The sequence below is a fragment of the Anguilla anguilla genome, chromosome 3 (genome assembly GCF_013347855.1).
Source record: "Anguilla anguilla isolate fAngAng1 chromosome 3, fAngAng1.pri, whole genome shotgun sequence".
NCBI classification, from domain to species: domain Eukaryota; kingdom Metazoa; phylum Chordata; class Actinopteri; order Anguilliformes; family Anguillidae; genus Anguilla; species Anguilla anguilla.
In genome coordinates, this window is record NC_049203.1 from 35,172,004 (window position 1) to 35,189,240 (window position 17,237).

The window sequence follows — 17,237 nt, forward strand, 5'->3', positions numbered from 1 at the left end:
AAACCTGCATAACAGTGGCAGATTCCTAACTGCAGAAAATATCTAATAACCTTAGAGTAACTCTTGGAAGACATTCCTACACAAACACAATCTATCCCAATTTTTTGCCCTGCCCTTTTCGCATAGTTTCCCATAAATCATGCAAATTGTATTTTGGCAGGAGCGTGACAAATGAGGGCTGGGAGACGCCTGTGAATGTACCTCCTACTACTAGGGCACATGGTCACCGTTACGACGACCCCTCACCTGGTCGCTCAGAGTGCACTGCTCAGTGCAGATGTCTGTGATGAGGTTGCGTGCCTGCTTCGCCATTTCGTCCAGGAACATGTTGCACAGGGAGAGGCTGCGGTCACCGATGTGGTGTCGCTGCAGAGAATTGAGGCACAGAATAAAAACGAGCAGGGATTTTATTAAATGGCTGGCTGTGATGACCAGAAATCTGTGAGTCATTTCTTCAAAAACTAAACTGTCGTAAAACTTTCAATATAGAAGTGGTAGAGTACATTAGCAGGTGTTGGGATTCAAAGTTACAAACCCTTCAATTGGATAAAATGTTTTGTCCAAAGGAAATTTATCTATGTTTGTTGTCATTTGTTCATTCTTGGAATTCAAATCAATCAGATCTGGCAAATAAGCCAATGTGAGAGTAAAAATTGCAAATGACCATGCCTTTTCATGCAGTGTCACTCCGTCTAAAGGAGGCCCTTGAATGAATCAATGCAAACCTGGGATGAATAAAGGAACTTTAATACTTTAGACCAGAAGGAAGTGTGACCTTTGCTGCATTTGCACAATCTTTTTTCTCTTACTTATAAACCACTGTAAGAATTTTTCTGAGCTAAATGAAAATATTCCTGGAAACTTTTAGAACCTTTCCAAAATAAATAACGGTTGCAGCTGTCTAAAGTTGTGCAAAGTGGACAGAGGAAGAGGAACATTTCAGAGACATGCTGAGAGAGGGGCTTTCGTGTTTGAATAAGGGAAATCCAAGCCTTCTATGGCTCAATAAATCACTTTTATTCCTCTAAGTGCTTTCAGATTGCTTTTTTCTGTAAAAGATCCTTTGACCACTTGCTAACCTATACAAGAATCCTTGTGCACCACTTATTTTAGTAATGGTAAGTAACCAATTAGGAATTTGACCATCCGATTTGCAGCACTCCAATGACAACGAAGAGTACCATATTTTGGAAGGACAAAGTCAAACTGTGAATGAGACAGGCATATTTCAGCTGGGGGAACAAGAATCCACTGTGCACAACTTATGCCTCATGTCTGCAAAACCATGACAGGAACGGTAGTAGCTGCCCTAGTTGTATGGTTCAATTACACATTTAATAAATCATGCTTTTTAGTGCTTTGGTGTAGGGCCCAGTTGAGGGGAAGCAGTGCTGGGTCTCGAATGGTTACATGGCGTTCCCCTGTGCCAGCTCCGATTTACCAGCAGGAACATTTCCTGTGCTGTCACGCGTTTCCTTGTGTCACTCAGGGGAGAAAGAGGTGGAACACTCTCACTCAGGAAGGACATTACTGTACTTGGAGGGAAACCTATTGTTCAGATATCTTGATCGTTTTTGAGGAAGTATAATATTACCATCCATAACACGTGAGATGACGCATTCAAACAGCAGAAGGAAGCTGAACCGGAGATGGTAGAGACGTTTTCTTACCTCCTCTGGACAGAGCTCGTGGGTGCAGCTCATGAAGTGTGTGCAGAGCAGGGGGAAGGAGATGGAGTAGCGTGACTGGGACGGTAGTTCCAGGCACTGCTGAAACATCTTCTCGAATGCACGGCTGTAAAAGCTATCAGAGCAGAGACAGGGAGGGTGAGAGCTGGCAAAATCAAACCGTTCATCTGCAAAACCATATCCTCTCTAAACTGGCTATCTTGTCTGGACCTGGTATGGGGACAGGAAAGGACAGAGTGATATTTCCTAAGTTGCCTGCATTCCTGACATTGGCAGCAAATTAGTTTTTTGCGCAAACTGGAAAAAACACTGAACTGAGAAGTTGAAAGCATCTACTAATGGATGCCGGGTCCTGCCGCCACACTAACTTTAAGTGCAGTGACTATGCCATTCCTAGCTGATGGAAGATCTTGCAATGAAACAACTATTGGTTTATGAATACGGTTGGGCATTCCAAATTAGGAGAAAACAAAAAACAGGAATAAAGGTTAAAAAAAAAAAATATATATATATATAATACCCATCTACAATGATTTATTATGAACTTTTATAATTTATCATTCACTTTTATCATCTTTTTTATGGGGGTACTGGAAGATATGTGGTTTCTCACCAGAATATGGAAAGATCTGAGGTTTCCACAAGCATTTCCACCAGGGAGTCAACCATTTTTGTGTGAAAAATGATAGTGTTCATCATCTTCCCCAGCTCTCTGTGGTCCGCAATTCCCAGGGAGGCCTTGGACACGCTGGTGTAGGCCTGCTCAGAGAAGCAAAAGCTGTCAACCACATTGGCAGTTCAAATCGACATGCACCATGTGCCACACAGTCGCACCAATTCTCCCTTTTATTGTTTAAAGGTTGAAGTCTTTGTAACTAATCTGATTTCCATTTGTAAATTCAAAAGTACAAAAAAAGACCCATCTGAAATTTGATCCAGGATGCAGTAGAAATGTGGCTTGTTGATTTAGCATTTGAACATTTGAGGAGGATTTTTGATGAATCATTCATGTTAACTTAATACAGTTGAGGACAACGGCCAACTGACCACAGCCAGCTGAACACGGTTTCCTCCCAAGTACAGCGCATAAGATCAAAAAAAAGACAGCATGTGAAAACGGCTATTCAGGGTTTCTAACAGTCAAAGATGTTGCTTTGATGTCTGCTGTTTTATCAATCGTTTCACAGATGGGAGGGAGTTCTAGGAACTGTTCTGCTGGGTACCACATTATGAGCGAAAGGATTAAAATCAGGCAAGCGATCTGTTTCAAAACACAAAAAGTTTTCTTTTTTACCGTCATGTTAGTGTGAGAAATCTGCAGCAGAAGAAAGGATTTTAATGGGACCTGTGGGTTTTTCTTCCTCCAACTAAAAGCCTGCTCAGGCAAGATAGTAACACTTGCCCTGCAAGTACACACAGCAGGTGATTAATCTAAAATAGAGTTGATAAAAACCCTGTGGTTCACCAATCACATTTAAAAATATGAAATTAAACATCTGAGGCAAAAATACAACTTATGCATTAATCTAATTTAAATGTGTGCCAGACACTGGAAGGCTGTAAAAACACTCTTCCATCCAGAAGGAATGTAATGAACAAACATATGAGCAGGATGAATAAGCTGAACATGATATCCAATTCCACAGGTGCAATCCTTTAGAGCCAAATCACTAAGAGAAATTACCGTACAAGGTCTGAACTGAGAACAAGCCTCTGCTGATACCTCTGAACTGCAAACATAATTGAGTTTAATTGAAGTTATTGTCACTTAACTTATTCTGCCTCTACAACATATTAAAAACATGCTGTATGATCCTGTTTGCACATCAAATTCTCTGTAATAAGAAAGATTGAACTGAATTGTTTTGATATAGGTTATATAATATTAGATTATATAGCCACTTAGTTATGAGTTGGCTTCCCTACAGGTCCCATGTTTTCAGTTTGCAGAGCCATGTTCATCTTCACAGATCAAAGAAACCAAAGCTGTTTTTCAAAAGTGTGAGGACACATATTTGCATACACACACATGCATGCACAGTTGAGTCATCGGTTCTGCTGCCATCTTTCTTGATGCTTCCCCTATTGGTTCTGATCCTTAGCAAAGAAAGAAGAAATTCCCTGACATTTCCATTTGTTTGTTTGTTTGTGAAACGCAATAAAGGAGCACAGAGACATGCTGCTGTCGCAATGAAGAAACAGTTGTTCACTTGCGAAAAACCACTTGCCTGCCTGAGCACCTTGTTCGGACCTCATCCAGAGCAAAGTTAGAACATGTTCAGTGGGACCATAACCCTGAATGGGTCAGGAAAAATCACTTCCTTCCTGGCAACTGAAATGAGCCACAGCTGACAACCCAAGAGCCCCAAGGGTCAAACAGTCCAGAAAAGGATACTGTTCACCTCTGGGCAAGTTCATATTTATCTGAGCCAGGATTAAACGCCTACAAAGAACACTACATCAGCCTATTTCAGTAAAATGGAAGGGAGATGCATCTCCCTTCCATTTTAAGTGAAAATGAGATGAGGAGAGGTAAGGCACTTTTGTTTAAAATTATATCATTTTAATGCCCCCACCTGTGGCCCCCACTGAAATAGGCTGATTGTTTTGTCTCTCATTCAGCTGTAACTGATAAAGAGTGGTCTCTTCCATAGCATGACCTCTGCCTCCACAGGCTGACACTCAGTTTGGGCTGGTTGCTCAGTAAGACTGACACGGGTAACATCCTAAACACCCGTCTCATTACCGATGTTGAGTGCTAATTTTGCCTGATGAGACATGTAGAGCCACCTGATCTGCGCCATGCCATTTACCTGGAGGTTCCCCTGGGACAGAAGCACTACTCATTTCGCCAACAGCTTACCTGTAATCTGAACCAGTCCAGCCGCATCCCTCTGAAATCAAACACGTCCCCGTCTTCCACTGCAACAGCCATACAGACACGCTGCTCTAAGATTATGGGATCACCTTTTCTACTCACTCCTGCACCAACTTAAGGTCAGAACAATCAACACAAGACATAAAGCTGGCACTGGACTGGGGTTCGAGTACATGGGAAAACAGTGGTGGTTCTGAACCTCAGGACGCAAAGTTCCTGACCTTGCCAAAAATGCACTGAAAATAAACAGTAAAGTAGGAATTCTAAGGTACCATTTAACTTCTACAAGCAGGGAATGCTTTGAGGTACAACGGAATTTAGATGGAGAAAGATCAAGATAGGAGCAATTTTAAAATACTTCTTTTTTTTTACCCACAATTTCTAACAAAACAAAAGCCACAAAAAGCACCCTCAGATAGTGTTACCTAGGTTACCTTGTTTTACGCTGAGAGAGGTCATGGTGTTGACAAATGAGGACATGATGATGGACTCGTCCTCCGGACAGACGGACAGGTTCTGGAACAGTGGTATTAGTTCAACACTGTCAGAGGCAGATTTGAACAGCTTTAGAGTCCAATAGTTTCAGGTAGCAGGGAGAGCTTAACATGATTTAACACTGAGGAGAGCCAGGCTCTTAAGAAAAAGGCAGCAGGAATTCAGACTTCATTCTTTACAACTTACAATATTACTTGGCCTCCATCTAGTGGTGAAAGAGAAAACTTGATGATTTCTGGTCCCTTTTATCACTTGTGCTACTACCCAATGTTCTGACCATATGAAAAAAGTGAAGAATAAAAGAACAAAGGTAAGCAATATTTCCATCGCGGTCACGCAGGGCCTCACCTGCACAAGCTCGTTCAGCACCACCGCATCAAACCCGGACAGGTACTGCACGTAGTAGCGCTGCATGACAGGACCGTACTTGCGCACATGGGCCCTCAGCTCCTCCATGTAGAAGATGAGCTCTGCAATGTGCCTGGGGAACACCAAAACTCTCCCAGTGAGGGTCTGAGCCACAGCTCTTCTCTGACAGCAGCCCTACAGTACCAGCATGGTAAGAGTTCCTCATATCATTATGCTCATTTATGGGTAAATATCAGCATACCTGCTTGTGCATTTCAACCACAGACATTACCACAACACACAACAGCATTCATGAAACAGTAGCAGCACATCTTGACCAACATCATCGTCAGAGGCGAGGAATGCTAGTGGTTTACTTCCTTCCCCGGTGAAAAGGAAGTAAACAGTCAGCATTCCTCGTTGCAAGTGCTAGCGTCTCTGGGTATTACTTACTTGCCCTTTAAAGCAACCAAATTTTTTCATTTTTATGTGACAAGGTACAGCCATACCAGTGCGATGGTGGGAGTTGGGGTTCAGGTGCTTCTCATCTTTGGATGTTCTGAAACTAATTCTTAAACAGATTTCAAACAGGCCTGGATTTCACAGAGGCTACCCTTACTTGTCTATGAAGTCGTCAGTGCTCTTTTTCTGGATGTTGTCGGCATGCCTCAGCAGCCAGATGATCTCGTCCCGAGCAAAGGACAGGGCCATGAACACAAACAGGGCCTGCAGAGAGAATAGAATTCTCAGTCCTGACCACAGTGGACAGTAACTTTTTTTGGTACTGTCCAGCAAATCCAGACACAGTCCTCATGGTTGGTCTTTAAGCGCCCTCTTCCATAACTTTAAATCTTATAAGAACACCAAACAGTTTCATTATAAGGAGAGGCCATTCAGCCAATGTGGGAATTATTTGTCAATAATTCAAACCCAATTATTGACAAAATTCCATTGTTCTTAGTCCTTACTGTAGTACGCATGGAATGGTATGTACGTATATTTTTGATATAAAATCATAAAAGCTATAAAACAAAAAAGAACTACAGACTGCACAATACAATCTCCCACATTGGACCGCGTTCTCTTACGCTCACAACCATGAAACCTACAAGTTGCAGTCTAAGAAAATGAGGAACAGGGGTAAAGAAAATAATAGATCACTGTCCAACACTGTAAAATTTAACAAAATATGTAATGTGTCATATTGTAATATGTCAACTGATTTACATGAAGGAAACTATTTAAAGGGCAGGTACAGTACCTTTGGCCCAAGCAGTCCAGGCTGGTCAGCAAGAACTGTGGCCAACTCTTTCAATGCCGACCGAAGGAACTTACGGCGTTCTCTGTGCATGGAGCCCCTTCAAAGAACAAACACACAGATTAAGCAGAACTGCACTGTGGGCATGCAAGACAAACACAAACAGCCAAAGCAGCGCTTGCGGGGTGAGTACACTTACGCATGTGATAATGCGGCTTCTTTGCATTCTCTGATGTCATTAATCCGCTTGTTGTAGCTGTAATATAAGAGATATCCCACATCAACTGCTTCTGCAGATTTAGGGTCAAATTAGGGTAAGGGGTAAGAATGTTTAAAAGAAAGTGTTTTTGTTGTCTGGAAGACAATGTTTTATTATCAGTGTGCTGCATTTGGGGATATTTTGTTGCGTCCGTGGTGAAAGTCGCACCCTCGTATGTTGACGAACAGGTCCTCAGCGGCCTTGTGCAGGTGGAACACCTCATCTCGGAAGAGGCACAGGCAGGAGCTGCTCTGGAGGGCCAGCTTCCACAGGCTGAGGGCGGCTGGGTCACTGTTCAGAACCGCGTGGCACAGGATGAACCCAACTGCACAACAATATGGGGCCACAGTCACAGAAAAGACACAAGTGTTTAAATCCATATAAAGAAAAACTGTGCCTCAAATCTGTGTCACGTTGGATTCTGTAGTTTCATTGTTTGTGTACAGCCAGTAGATAATCCACTGGGATCTAAAGTATGTGGTATGTATGACAAGAACAGTCAATTAGTGCACAGGGTAAGCCTGTTAGCTAACCACACAACATACTACATCCTCCACTTACACACTATCCATTTCTCCATAGTGTCCAGGGACAGGTATTCACAGGGCATCTGAAAGAGAGTTCAAAGGATCATCACATCAACCACACAGCAGAATTAGGTTTACATTCCAGATGTATGGCCTGGAATGCGTGTAAGTAGTCAGGGCACGTTGGGAGAAAAGGCCCGGCAGCGGTGTTACATGAATGTGGTTTTACGGCCTTGGATTGGCCGAATGGGCGGGGCACTCACCGTGTCAGACTGGGCAGGATTCAGCATAGTGCTGGGTGCACTGATCAGGCTTAGAAGCTGGGCATTCCTCCACTGGTCCGCCGACAGGTTCCGTCGAGGGTACACCATCTGGAGGGAGATGAGGGCGTCCGACAGCGACTGCATGCGGAGGATAAGGGGTGACAAAAAAGCGTGAGGCAATTCTCGACAGAGGAGTATTTAGATAGGGAAAACTGGGATTGAGATTCACCTTTCCATGGGGAACAAATTCCTCCATCATCTTTTTCAGAGGATTCTCATAGTCCACAATCATCTGCCCAAGCCTGGGGTATTCTCTGTCACTGGGGGGTGGACATCAGAGACAGGACATCATCTCACATGCACCAATGTTTCTTTGATGTATATAATAACATGAGCAATGGACTTTTAGAATTTTACTAAGGATGATCTTTTTTTTTTAAGGATGATTAAGCCAATACAACAAACAGACACTAACTTGAATTGACCAGTGTGATAAAGAGTGCATTTTCAAAAAGCCAGTTGTTTAACATCACAGTATACATTTTAAAACCACTAGAATGATTAATAATGTAATGCAGAGGAATGTCACGGGTACCTTGAGCCATGTGTCATTTCATGGGCGTAGTTATAGAGTCCTATAATTGCTTTTCGCTCTTCAATCCGTGACAGCAGCATCATTAGAGTAGTGTAGGTTACAACTAAATCAAGGTAGTTCCGGGTTAGATCGAAATTTACCGTCTACCAAGAGAGAGGGGGAAATAAAATTAAACTCACAGATACTTAAATTGAACGACTGTATGTGCCCATTTTAAAATGTGTGTTTTAAAAACTTACAATGTCAAAGAAAACTTGGCAAACGTCAATAGTGTTGAGAAGCTCACAAACGTGATCCTGAAAGAAAAAAGGAGTAAAAAAAGTGTGCAGGTTCAGTAAATTCATAAAACAAAACAAATTTAGTTCATGAACTGAAAAATTGAAATAATGTCCTATGGATTTATTTCTTGAATTTACCAAAATAAAGTTAATTAACCCAAAACTTTCCAACAACAAGAGGGCATAAAGTACAAATAAATGCAAAATCACAATGATATAAATGCACCTGCATGGTCTGACCTTATGACCCAAGCAGAGAATTTGTAGTTTTCAAAAAATGAGTCTTTTGCATGCTGCACATATAAAGATCTTTAGTGATATAGATTAAAATCATGAACAAATGGTGCACAATGAGGAAACTGCACTCACCTTGAATTCCATAACGTCAACAAACGTGAAGTAATATAGAGCTAGATTCTTTAGGATTTCTGACTTTTCTTTTTGTAGTTGTGCAAGCTGTTGCTGAAGAAAGACAAACACACTAGGGTTAGATTCAGGTGCATGGCATTAAATTAATGTCAAAACTTTTCAGCAGGGTTCAATCAGTGCCTTTCAACCTGTCAATCTAAAGACTGTCAAATTTAAGCTAATGTAGCATTTTCTCAGCAGTTCAAGCCAGAACTGCTGAGTTATGAGCCAGAATACCCCGAATCACCACTTATAGAATGACCCAGGGAAGACCAATCTTAATTTCTGATAGGATGGTCTGCCTGAACTGACTGCTAGGTCTACTGACACAGTAAGCCGCTCCCTCAGTGATAGCCCATAGGTCAGCAAGCCTTCACTACATTCATTCTCTGGGGCTCACAGACGGCAGAATGTGTCTTTGTTTAATCCAAACTATTTTTTGTGAGCCTAGTTCTACATCACAGAGATGATGGTCATCTTTCAAAGTCGACGATTTATGCAGTGCACCTTAAAATCGCTGAATTTAAACAAAACCTTTCAGCATCATAGATCATAGGGTGGCTGTAGGGCTGCCCCTTTATGAAAGTGGATTTAAGGAATGAGAGGCAAATGGCTCAAACTATAAATTGAGAAGAGCTTGAATTGTGTGCACAATAAACCAATACTCTAATGTAAAATTGTTTCTAGTTTGTGCTAGCTGACCTCATAATTATGATGAGCTTCCTCGGTAAAAATAAACAAACAAAACAACAAAATGGGCTACATATAGTAGGGCACATGAGCAGTAAATGAACCCTGCATTGAGTTTTGATAACAAAAAAATCAGTGAATATATATATGATATATAGTGTATCTTGAAGCGCTTTCACCATTTTTCAGCAACTACAGAGCAAATTTGCACTACTCAAAGGACATTGCATCCTGTGAGAAAATGGTAATATTTCTTTACACCGCACATTATGAATTTCCCGCTGCAGCTCCAGCCCATGCAGTACAATATCTCAATGGCTGAACAGAAATTTCCTTATACAGAAAGGTCTCAAACATAAAGACTGTTATAGCCATATATGATTATAATAAAAATTTCACTCACTCACTCACACATGCGCACACGCACTCACGCTCACATACATGTACACGCACACACACACGCACACACACACACACATTCATTAACATCATTTTTTAACCACTGAGAGACTGCAGGTGCATGGAGTGGCAGACATCCTAGGTACAAAGTTTGGCCACAAGTACATATCAAAAACGGATCCCACAAATAGATGATTCTATTCTATTAAAGAACTTTTTAGAAAGGCGAGAACATAAAATAAAAATACACACATTTGGCAGCAATAATCTTGACAGTGCAAATTTGCTCTGAAGTAACCTATAAGTTAGTATTTTCAGTCAGTTAAGGCCACCAGATAACCCCAAACACAATAATGAAACATAGGTTGTTGTTCTACGTTAATACAGCTTTTTGAAGACCAAAACCATTTTTAACTCGTTATATCAGAACTCTTTCACACCACAAAATGTAAAAACTTATTTAGAAAATGAATGAATTAAAATATTTAATAAATGATTTTTCTAAATGAATTTGTATGCAGTTTCATGCTGTTACGTCCCATATTTCAATCTCAAAATTCTGAAATAATAAAAGTCAAAACTTGAGTCCCACTTTTTTATTGAAGGTGTTCTGATGTAACATACCCATAATTAAACCAATAGAATCTTCATTGAAGATTCAAGGAGAAATAGCTCTTCAAGGAAAAATAGCACATAATTGTTCCTAATAAAAAAAAACATAAAAATAAAAAATAGAAAATTCAATTTGCAAATGTTTGTAAGTTATTTTATAAGTATGTGGTGAAACTGCAAACATTACATATAAAACTAATTAAAATTTCCATTTCATGCTGTGCTATTTTTCCACTGAAATTCACAAGCTCCCCATATACTAAGAAAAAATGCTGAGAATTATTTTATCAAATGTTTTGGTTTTATGACCATGTTAACATGCAGCAAAAGACCAAGGAATCCAAGAATATGCAGATGTGAAAAACTTTCCTACTCTTTTAAAATCTGAACAGAAATGATCAAATTACAACTTTTTTAGACGTACGTTATTTTTCTTTGATACAAAGAAAAATTCTTAGATTCCTTTGCAGTCCTTCAAGATAATAAAGGCTACATATAGGTGAGAACACAAAATGTTCAGCTAAATAAATAAGAACTGAAGCTAAACAAAGCAAAAAAGGACTCTGAGGAGTCCAAAACTTACCAAAAGCATAATCCAGAAAAAGCCAAGTTAAGCATGCAAAATAAAATTCACAACATAAAGCATAAAAACAACACAATAAGAGATACTTGGAGTTAAACACGATGCAGCTCTACATCATTCCAATAAGCAGTTAAACGCCTTTTAACATAAATACAGCAAAAACGTGAATGTTAAAAACAATGCATTTGAACAACACATTTCACAGACAAGCAATGCAATCATAAATTACTCAGAGCAGCAGAAATACACTGGACAGAAAGATAGATAAGCCACACTAGAAATATGAGAATGCATGTCTGACCAAAAAATTAAATAATTGCAATAAAAAAACTGAACAATGAATCTGCAGTGTAAATATGTTCTCTCAAATGTATTCAATTTTTTTGTTTTGCATTTACTTAGTACATTACAGCACATCATTATACAGTTAGCAATCGTGTTATTAGATACACCTGTAAATAACCGTCAAAGACGCAAAGAGCATTAATTTACATTAACATACTTCAGAAAGAGATTAAAACTGATGCATATAAAATCAGTATTCATGTGGCAAACAGTTGCAATTCATGGAAATGGAAATGGGTAAATTCAACAACATTTGTGGACCACATCACCACAGATTTTAATGAGAAGGCATGCTGATATGGTCTTATAAGAAACACCTAGAACCGATATTACACTTGTATTGGATTGTTATTCTGGGAAATATGGGACAAAAATATTAGGACAACTCAATGATTTTCACTCGCTGTATCTACATTACTATAGGTCATAGTCATACAGAAATGGTTCCTGTATCATTTTAAAGGTATTTCCCATCTCTATCTTTTACATACTATGTTCACCACAAAATTAAATGTAACACAGCCATAGTGATTAATATCTTGAAAGTTCATATACTAAAAAACCTGCTTTTCAAAATAGATAAAATTTTCAACAAAGTTTACTATGTTATAATGTCATCAACATGGGTCTTGGGTATTTTTAGTCATTACTTATCTGAAGTGGTATCACATCACTAATTGCTTACAGTGTTGTTTACCAGTAGTTAATGATCAGTGCTAACAGACATAGCCAGGCACAATCAAAATTACCTTCTTGATAAGTCCTCCTTAATGTGTGCGCACTTCAGGAATCACTCGACTTTGGAAGCATCAAGAGGTTATGTTGGTAGCGGTGATTGGGTGGTTCAAGTCCCATAATTTTCAATGTTATCGTACATTGTCATCATTATGAGGTTGGACACATCATGCATAGCACATCATTCTGGATATTTTTATAGTGAAGAGAGATTAGGCTATTGGCTATAGTCTGCCTGATGTGGAACAGTATTGAATGAGGCTCTGAAATTATGTATACTACACATGAACGTGCATCTACTATAAAATGTTAATATTAGTGTTACAGCAGCGCAGGGGATGTCTATTGTACCGATTTACCCAAATGTGTTTGGGTTTTCTTTTCAGCACAATGGTCATTATATTTGTGAACATAGAATTGAACTTCTCAAATTTTTGTTGTGACATAAAAATGCAGGAAAAGCTCATCGGCTCAAGAGTGTGAGAGTTAAAAAAATTTAACATTATAGTGCCACCATGTGGGTTATTTAGGAAATATTACATACGTGGGTAGCCTCCATAATTATGAACCTTGCTATCAAGTTTTAAGTCCCTGGCTTGTACCACCTCAAGAAAAGTTGTGCAAACTTGAGGAGAAAAACAATAGTGGTACCGTAAAGGGAAGCACTAATAATGGGTGGCTAGGCGATGTTGGAGACATAATGCCCAGCACTGGAAAATTGAGACTGAACTTTCTGCATCCTCATCCTCATCGTACACATTCCCATATCTCCCTGATACACTATTGAGGAACCACCAAAATGTGCTAGTGGTGGCTGAATGGGTCTCAGCAAGAGTGAATACAATTAACATGATACAAGAAGCATTTTTCTATGGCCAACAGTAATGGAGATATGCAAAGTCAAAGTCATGGAGCCATGCTAATTAGCCCGAATTTTGTCAGTCTATTTCTCCTTAATAACAATCCAAGACAATTGCTATTGTGGTTCCAGGGGTTTATAAAAAGACCAAATCACCAGGCCATTCTCATTAAAATCTGTGAAGATGTGGTCCATTTCTTTGGCATCTTTGCAGCCTTTAAGAACCACAAAATGCCTTGTTGATGGCAGAGCTCAGAGGAGAATGGCCAGACTGGTTCGAGCTGATAGAAAGGCAACAGTAACTCAAATAACTACTTGTTACAACCGAGGTATGCAGAAGAGCATCTCCGAACGCACACCACGTCAAACCTTGAAGCAGATGGGCTACAGCAGCTGAAGACCACACCGGGTGCCACTCCTATCACCTAATGAAGTGGCCGGTGAGAGTGTGTGTGTGTGTGTGTGTGTGTGTGTGTATATATATATATATATATATATATATATATTTAGATATATGCAAACATGAGGCCAGGCCAGAAATATGTTTTTCTTCACACGCAGAAAGATCTAATTCAGCGATAGAACCTATATAATGTGCAACTGTATGAAGTAGTAGTTTTAATTGTTTTATGTTTTTTTTGTTTTTGTTGTATATAAAATGAATGTGTCAGCATGACGCAACCTCCCACAAGTAAGGCTACTAAACAGAAACCCTACTGAAGAGCAAGCACCTCTAGCTAATCCACGAATGAATCCACAAATGTTTTCAGTGACATGTTGAAAGATATGCAAGGACTGAAGGCAATTTAAGTGAACTTCCAGCTCTGTGATAGCAGGAGCTGTACTACCATGCATTCTGCACGTTCAGAATGGCTGAAGCACAAGGTGTGGGCTCAGTTAGCAGTCAGATGTGAGACCTCCTGGGAAATACTGCTCTGGGAGTTATAGGTGGGACAGCTGGGTGTAGTCTTACATCCGGATGGAAGATGCTGTCTCTCGGATGAGACATTACTTCAAACTGAGGTCTTGACACTGCTCATTAATGATCCTGTGACATTTTATCACTAAGACCAACAAGGTTTTCCTGTATTCTGGCAAAATTCCCAACATGGATCTCTCAACTTGCCACCTATTCAACCTCAAATTCAATTGGCTGAATAATTCCCTACCTCTCCATAGCAGCTGATTTCTGGTGAGTGATCTGGCACAAAATGGCTGCCGTGCATTGCCCAGGTGGGTGCTACACATTGCTGGTGCTTGAGGTGTTTGTTAGTTTTGTAGTACAGTCATACAGTAGATCACAAAACAAAGGAAAAGAAAAAGCCCAACAGATGGGTTGACAAAAAGTTGTTCAACCTTGGTCTCGAGAGAACAGGAAAGGTTCCCTAACATTTATATTTCCTGTTTCATTGTGCCTTCAGAGTATCAGTGTGGCTAAAGCTTTGGAAAACACAGGAACAAGCTTCTCCCTGTCCTACTCTGGAGAATAAATGCAACAGGGCTGGTCTTACACGTCAGGGTGTGTCGTGGAAAGGCTTGAATTAGTCATCTTCGTCTGAGCACTGGAGTCAAAACCATTTGCAACAGATTAACAGATCCAGAGGGCGCTCATTAGAGGGCACCTAAGCATACTGCGGCTTTCCCATAGTAGGAATCAATTTCCTTGATTTTCCAGCACAACCTGTGTAGTATCTCACTCCAAAACTCACACTCTGATAAACCTGTCTGAACTCGAGGAGTGTGTGAATGTACAATCTAGGGCAAAATTATGGACAACATTCATAAACCTGTCTTTGGATTTCAGTTCTATAATTCTGTGATGATGATTTTTAATGAAAATGTCAAAACCAAAAAGATCTGATTATTACAAAAAAATGATTTCTTTAACATTAGGGTCAAATCTTAATGCGGTGCATGGGCTTTACTTTGTGCTATCAAGCAATTATTTGGAACATTTTAAAAAGAATAAAGAAGCATTAAAACCACAGTATTATTCAAATAACAGCACTTACATTGTTGTTGCGTGTTTCCACAGCTGGGAATTTTCGGACAATAAACTTTACTGCCGATTCCAGGTTTTTGTCTATCAGGTAGGATGGCTTTGCTTTTGGATCCCCACATGCCTACAAAGAAATGGAAGAAAACAGACAGAAACGGAAACTGATAAAAACACCAAATTTTGAAAAAAGGTTTAAAAACACAACAATTGTTAATTCACAGCCAGAAGTCAAAAACATTTTTTTAGTGAACAGGTGATTGAATGAGTAGGTAGTGTGTGCAGGGGTTTATTCACAGCTGGAAAATGCAATGAGAGAGAGGCAGAGGTGAGGAAAGATGGATAGAGGCAGGATAAGAAAGAGAGGGAGAGTGAGTCCCCTACGGAGAAATGTCATGGGAAAACTTCTATGGGAAATTTCAAAGCAGTTAGTGCCACACAGCAGTGCTTGAACAGACTCAGTCCTACAAGAAGAAAAGGTGGGTTGTTTATTGTGATTGATCAGTTGGCTTGTCTGTAGGATGGCACTCATTACATGGTTCAATGTCTGACAAACTTTAGGAGCTGGAAAATAAGCAGATGTGCAGTTGAGGTAGGGCGGTGTATGGTCACATGGTTCACAGGATGCCTGGCATGCAAATACTGTACCTAACAAGAATGATAATAATCGTAACAATAAAAATACCATGTTGTCACAACAAAGGTTGTTGATTTCACATTTTTACTATTTATCAAATAGTATTACACAGGATAGGGTACTGCTGACAACACCTCACAATACAAATACATTACCTTGATACATATTTGCCAAAGTTGGGCAAGTCTGAGTTTTCACATGATCAAGGCTGATGCAAAACTGGTGATACATTGAATGTCTATCATGCAGTAATTGCTTTCATTTTGCACAATGGTATCTGACAACTTGGAACTGCAAAATGAAAAGCATCTCATTCCAAAATACAAGTAGACCATATTCCTCCCTGCACTAATAAATGTCAGCTCATTTAGTCTTTTATTCAATCAAACCTCAGTGTACTTTATTCTTAAACTGGAGTATCACAAGTAAGAATGTGTTCACTTTCTTCCCTCACATTAATTTCCAACTGACTAACTTTAAATTGGAATTGAAAAGTTACTGGAAAACTTTCGATTTGCTAAAGACCGCTATTACAACGTTCACTGTACAGCACAACAGAAAAGGAACCTTGAAATTCAGACTGTCACTGATCTCTCATCTCTGTGTAATACAAGGAAAATAGCATGTGCTTACCCCATGTCTAATTCAAAGAATCCTGCACCACACACTAGAACACGTCTTCTACCGTGAAAAAAGAATACAAATGCGGAAGACCTAAATTTTTCAACGCTCCACGATAAGCAGCTACTGTCCACTGATAGCCTTTGTGTGGAAGACAGAAAAATATCAGATTCTGTCATTTTCTCCCCCCCTCCCCCACCCCAATCAAAGATAATTTCCTAGGACTCTGCTGCAGTGTTGTGAGTTACATACAGAAAGGTCATGGAACATGAGACTGGTCAAAGAGCGGGAGGGAAAGGGGCGAAGGGTTGAAATTTGGGGAAGGTGAAAAGCTGTGCAAACCTTCCAAACTTGTCCTTGCTGGGGGAAGCGTTGTAACAGAAAAGAGAGAAAATTGCATGTAAAACACAGGTCGCCAATATCTAACATGCATATCTACTTACTGACAATTAGCTTTGGGAACTGCTGTTAGTTGTATTTTTTTTTTGTTTTTTTTGCCAATGAAGTGCTGACTGCTAAATATTTTCCTGAGAGGAAATTAAATGTTTCTCTATGCGAGTCATCTTAGTGATTATCACTGTGTGGGAAGATTTCAGTCAATGCCTTTCAAATGTTGGCAGTACAGCATTGTTCCCACAGCTAATGTAGGCCTAGACACCTCCTAGGGCAGGGTGCACAGTAGACTACATAGGATATCAGTCCATTTTTGAGCAGAGGAGCAGGAAGAGTGCAATTAGTAAAAGGAACAGTAACATGCAAGTAA

The 17,237-nt window shown here is 39.9% G+C and overlaps 1 protein-coding gene across 5 annotated transcripts in view; it reads right to left on the bottom strand.

The window, feature by feature from the left end:
- The window catches only part of nckap1 (NCK-associated protein 1), a 42,356-nt gene that overhangs the window by 10,779 nt on the left and 14,340 nt on the right, over positions 1 to 17,237 (bottom strand). Inside the window, exons 2-19 of one of the 5 annotated variants that reach the window (XM_035411591.1) lie at positions 16,817 to 16,834; positions 15,233 to 15,343; positions 8,959 to 9,045; positions 8,551 to 8,607; positions 8,312 to 8,454; positions 7,946 to 8,036; positions 7,717 to 7,854; positions 7,488 to 7,536; positions 7,095 to 7,251; positions 6,867 to 6,923; positions 6,671 to 6,767; positions 6,029 to 6,135; positions 5,410 to 5,542; positions 5,001 to 5,082; positions 4,552 to 4,610; positions 2,302 to 2,447; positions 1,671 to 1,803; positions 247 to 366 (exon numbers count right to left, since the gene is read on the bottom strand). In XM_035411591.1, the coding sequence (XP_035267482.1) occupies positions 247 to 366; positions 1,671 to 1,803; positions 2,302 to 2,447; positions 4,552 to 4,610; positions 5,001 to 5,082; positions 5,410 to 5,542; positions 6,029 to 6,135; positions 6,671 to 6,767; positions 6,867 to 6,923; positions 7,095 to 7,251; positions 7,488 to 7,536; positions 7,717 to 7,854; positions 7,946 to 8,036; positions 8,312 to 8,454; positions 8,551 to 8,607; positions 8,959 to 9,045; positions 15,233 to 15,343; positions 16,817 to 16,834 (1,785 nt within the window). Of the gene's footprint in view, positions 1 to 246; positions 367 to 1,670; positions 1,804 to 2,301; positions 2,448 to 4,551; positions 4,611 to 5,000; positions 5,083 to 5,409; positions 5,543 to 6,028; positions 6,136 to 6,670; positions 6,768 to 6,866; positions 6,924 to 7,094; positions 7,252 to 7,487; positions 7,537 to 7,716; positions 7,855 to 7,945; positions 8,037 to 8,311; positions 8,455 to 8,550; positions 8,608 to 8,958; positions 9,052 to 11,281; positions 13,517 to 15,232; positions 15,344 to 16,816; positions 16,835 to 17,237 lie in introns of those variants that run through there. The other 4 variants (XM_035411590.1, XM_035411593.1, XM_035411592.1 and 1 more) reach the window with 4 other exon arrangements.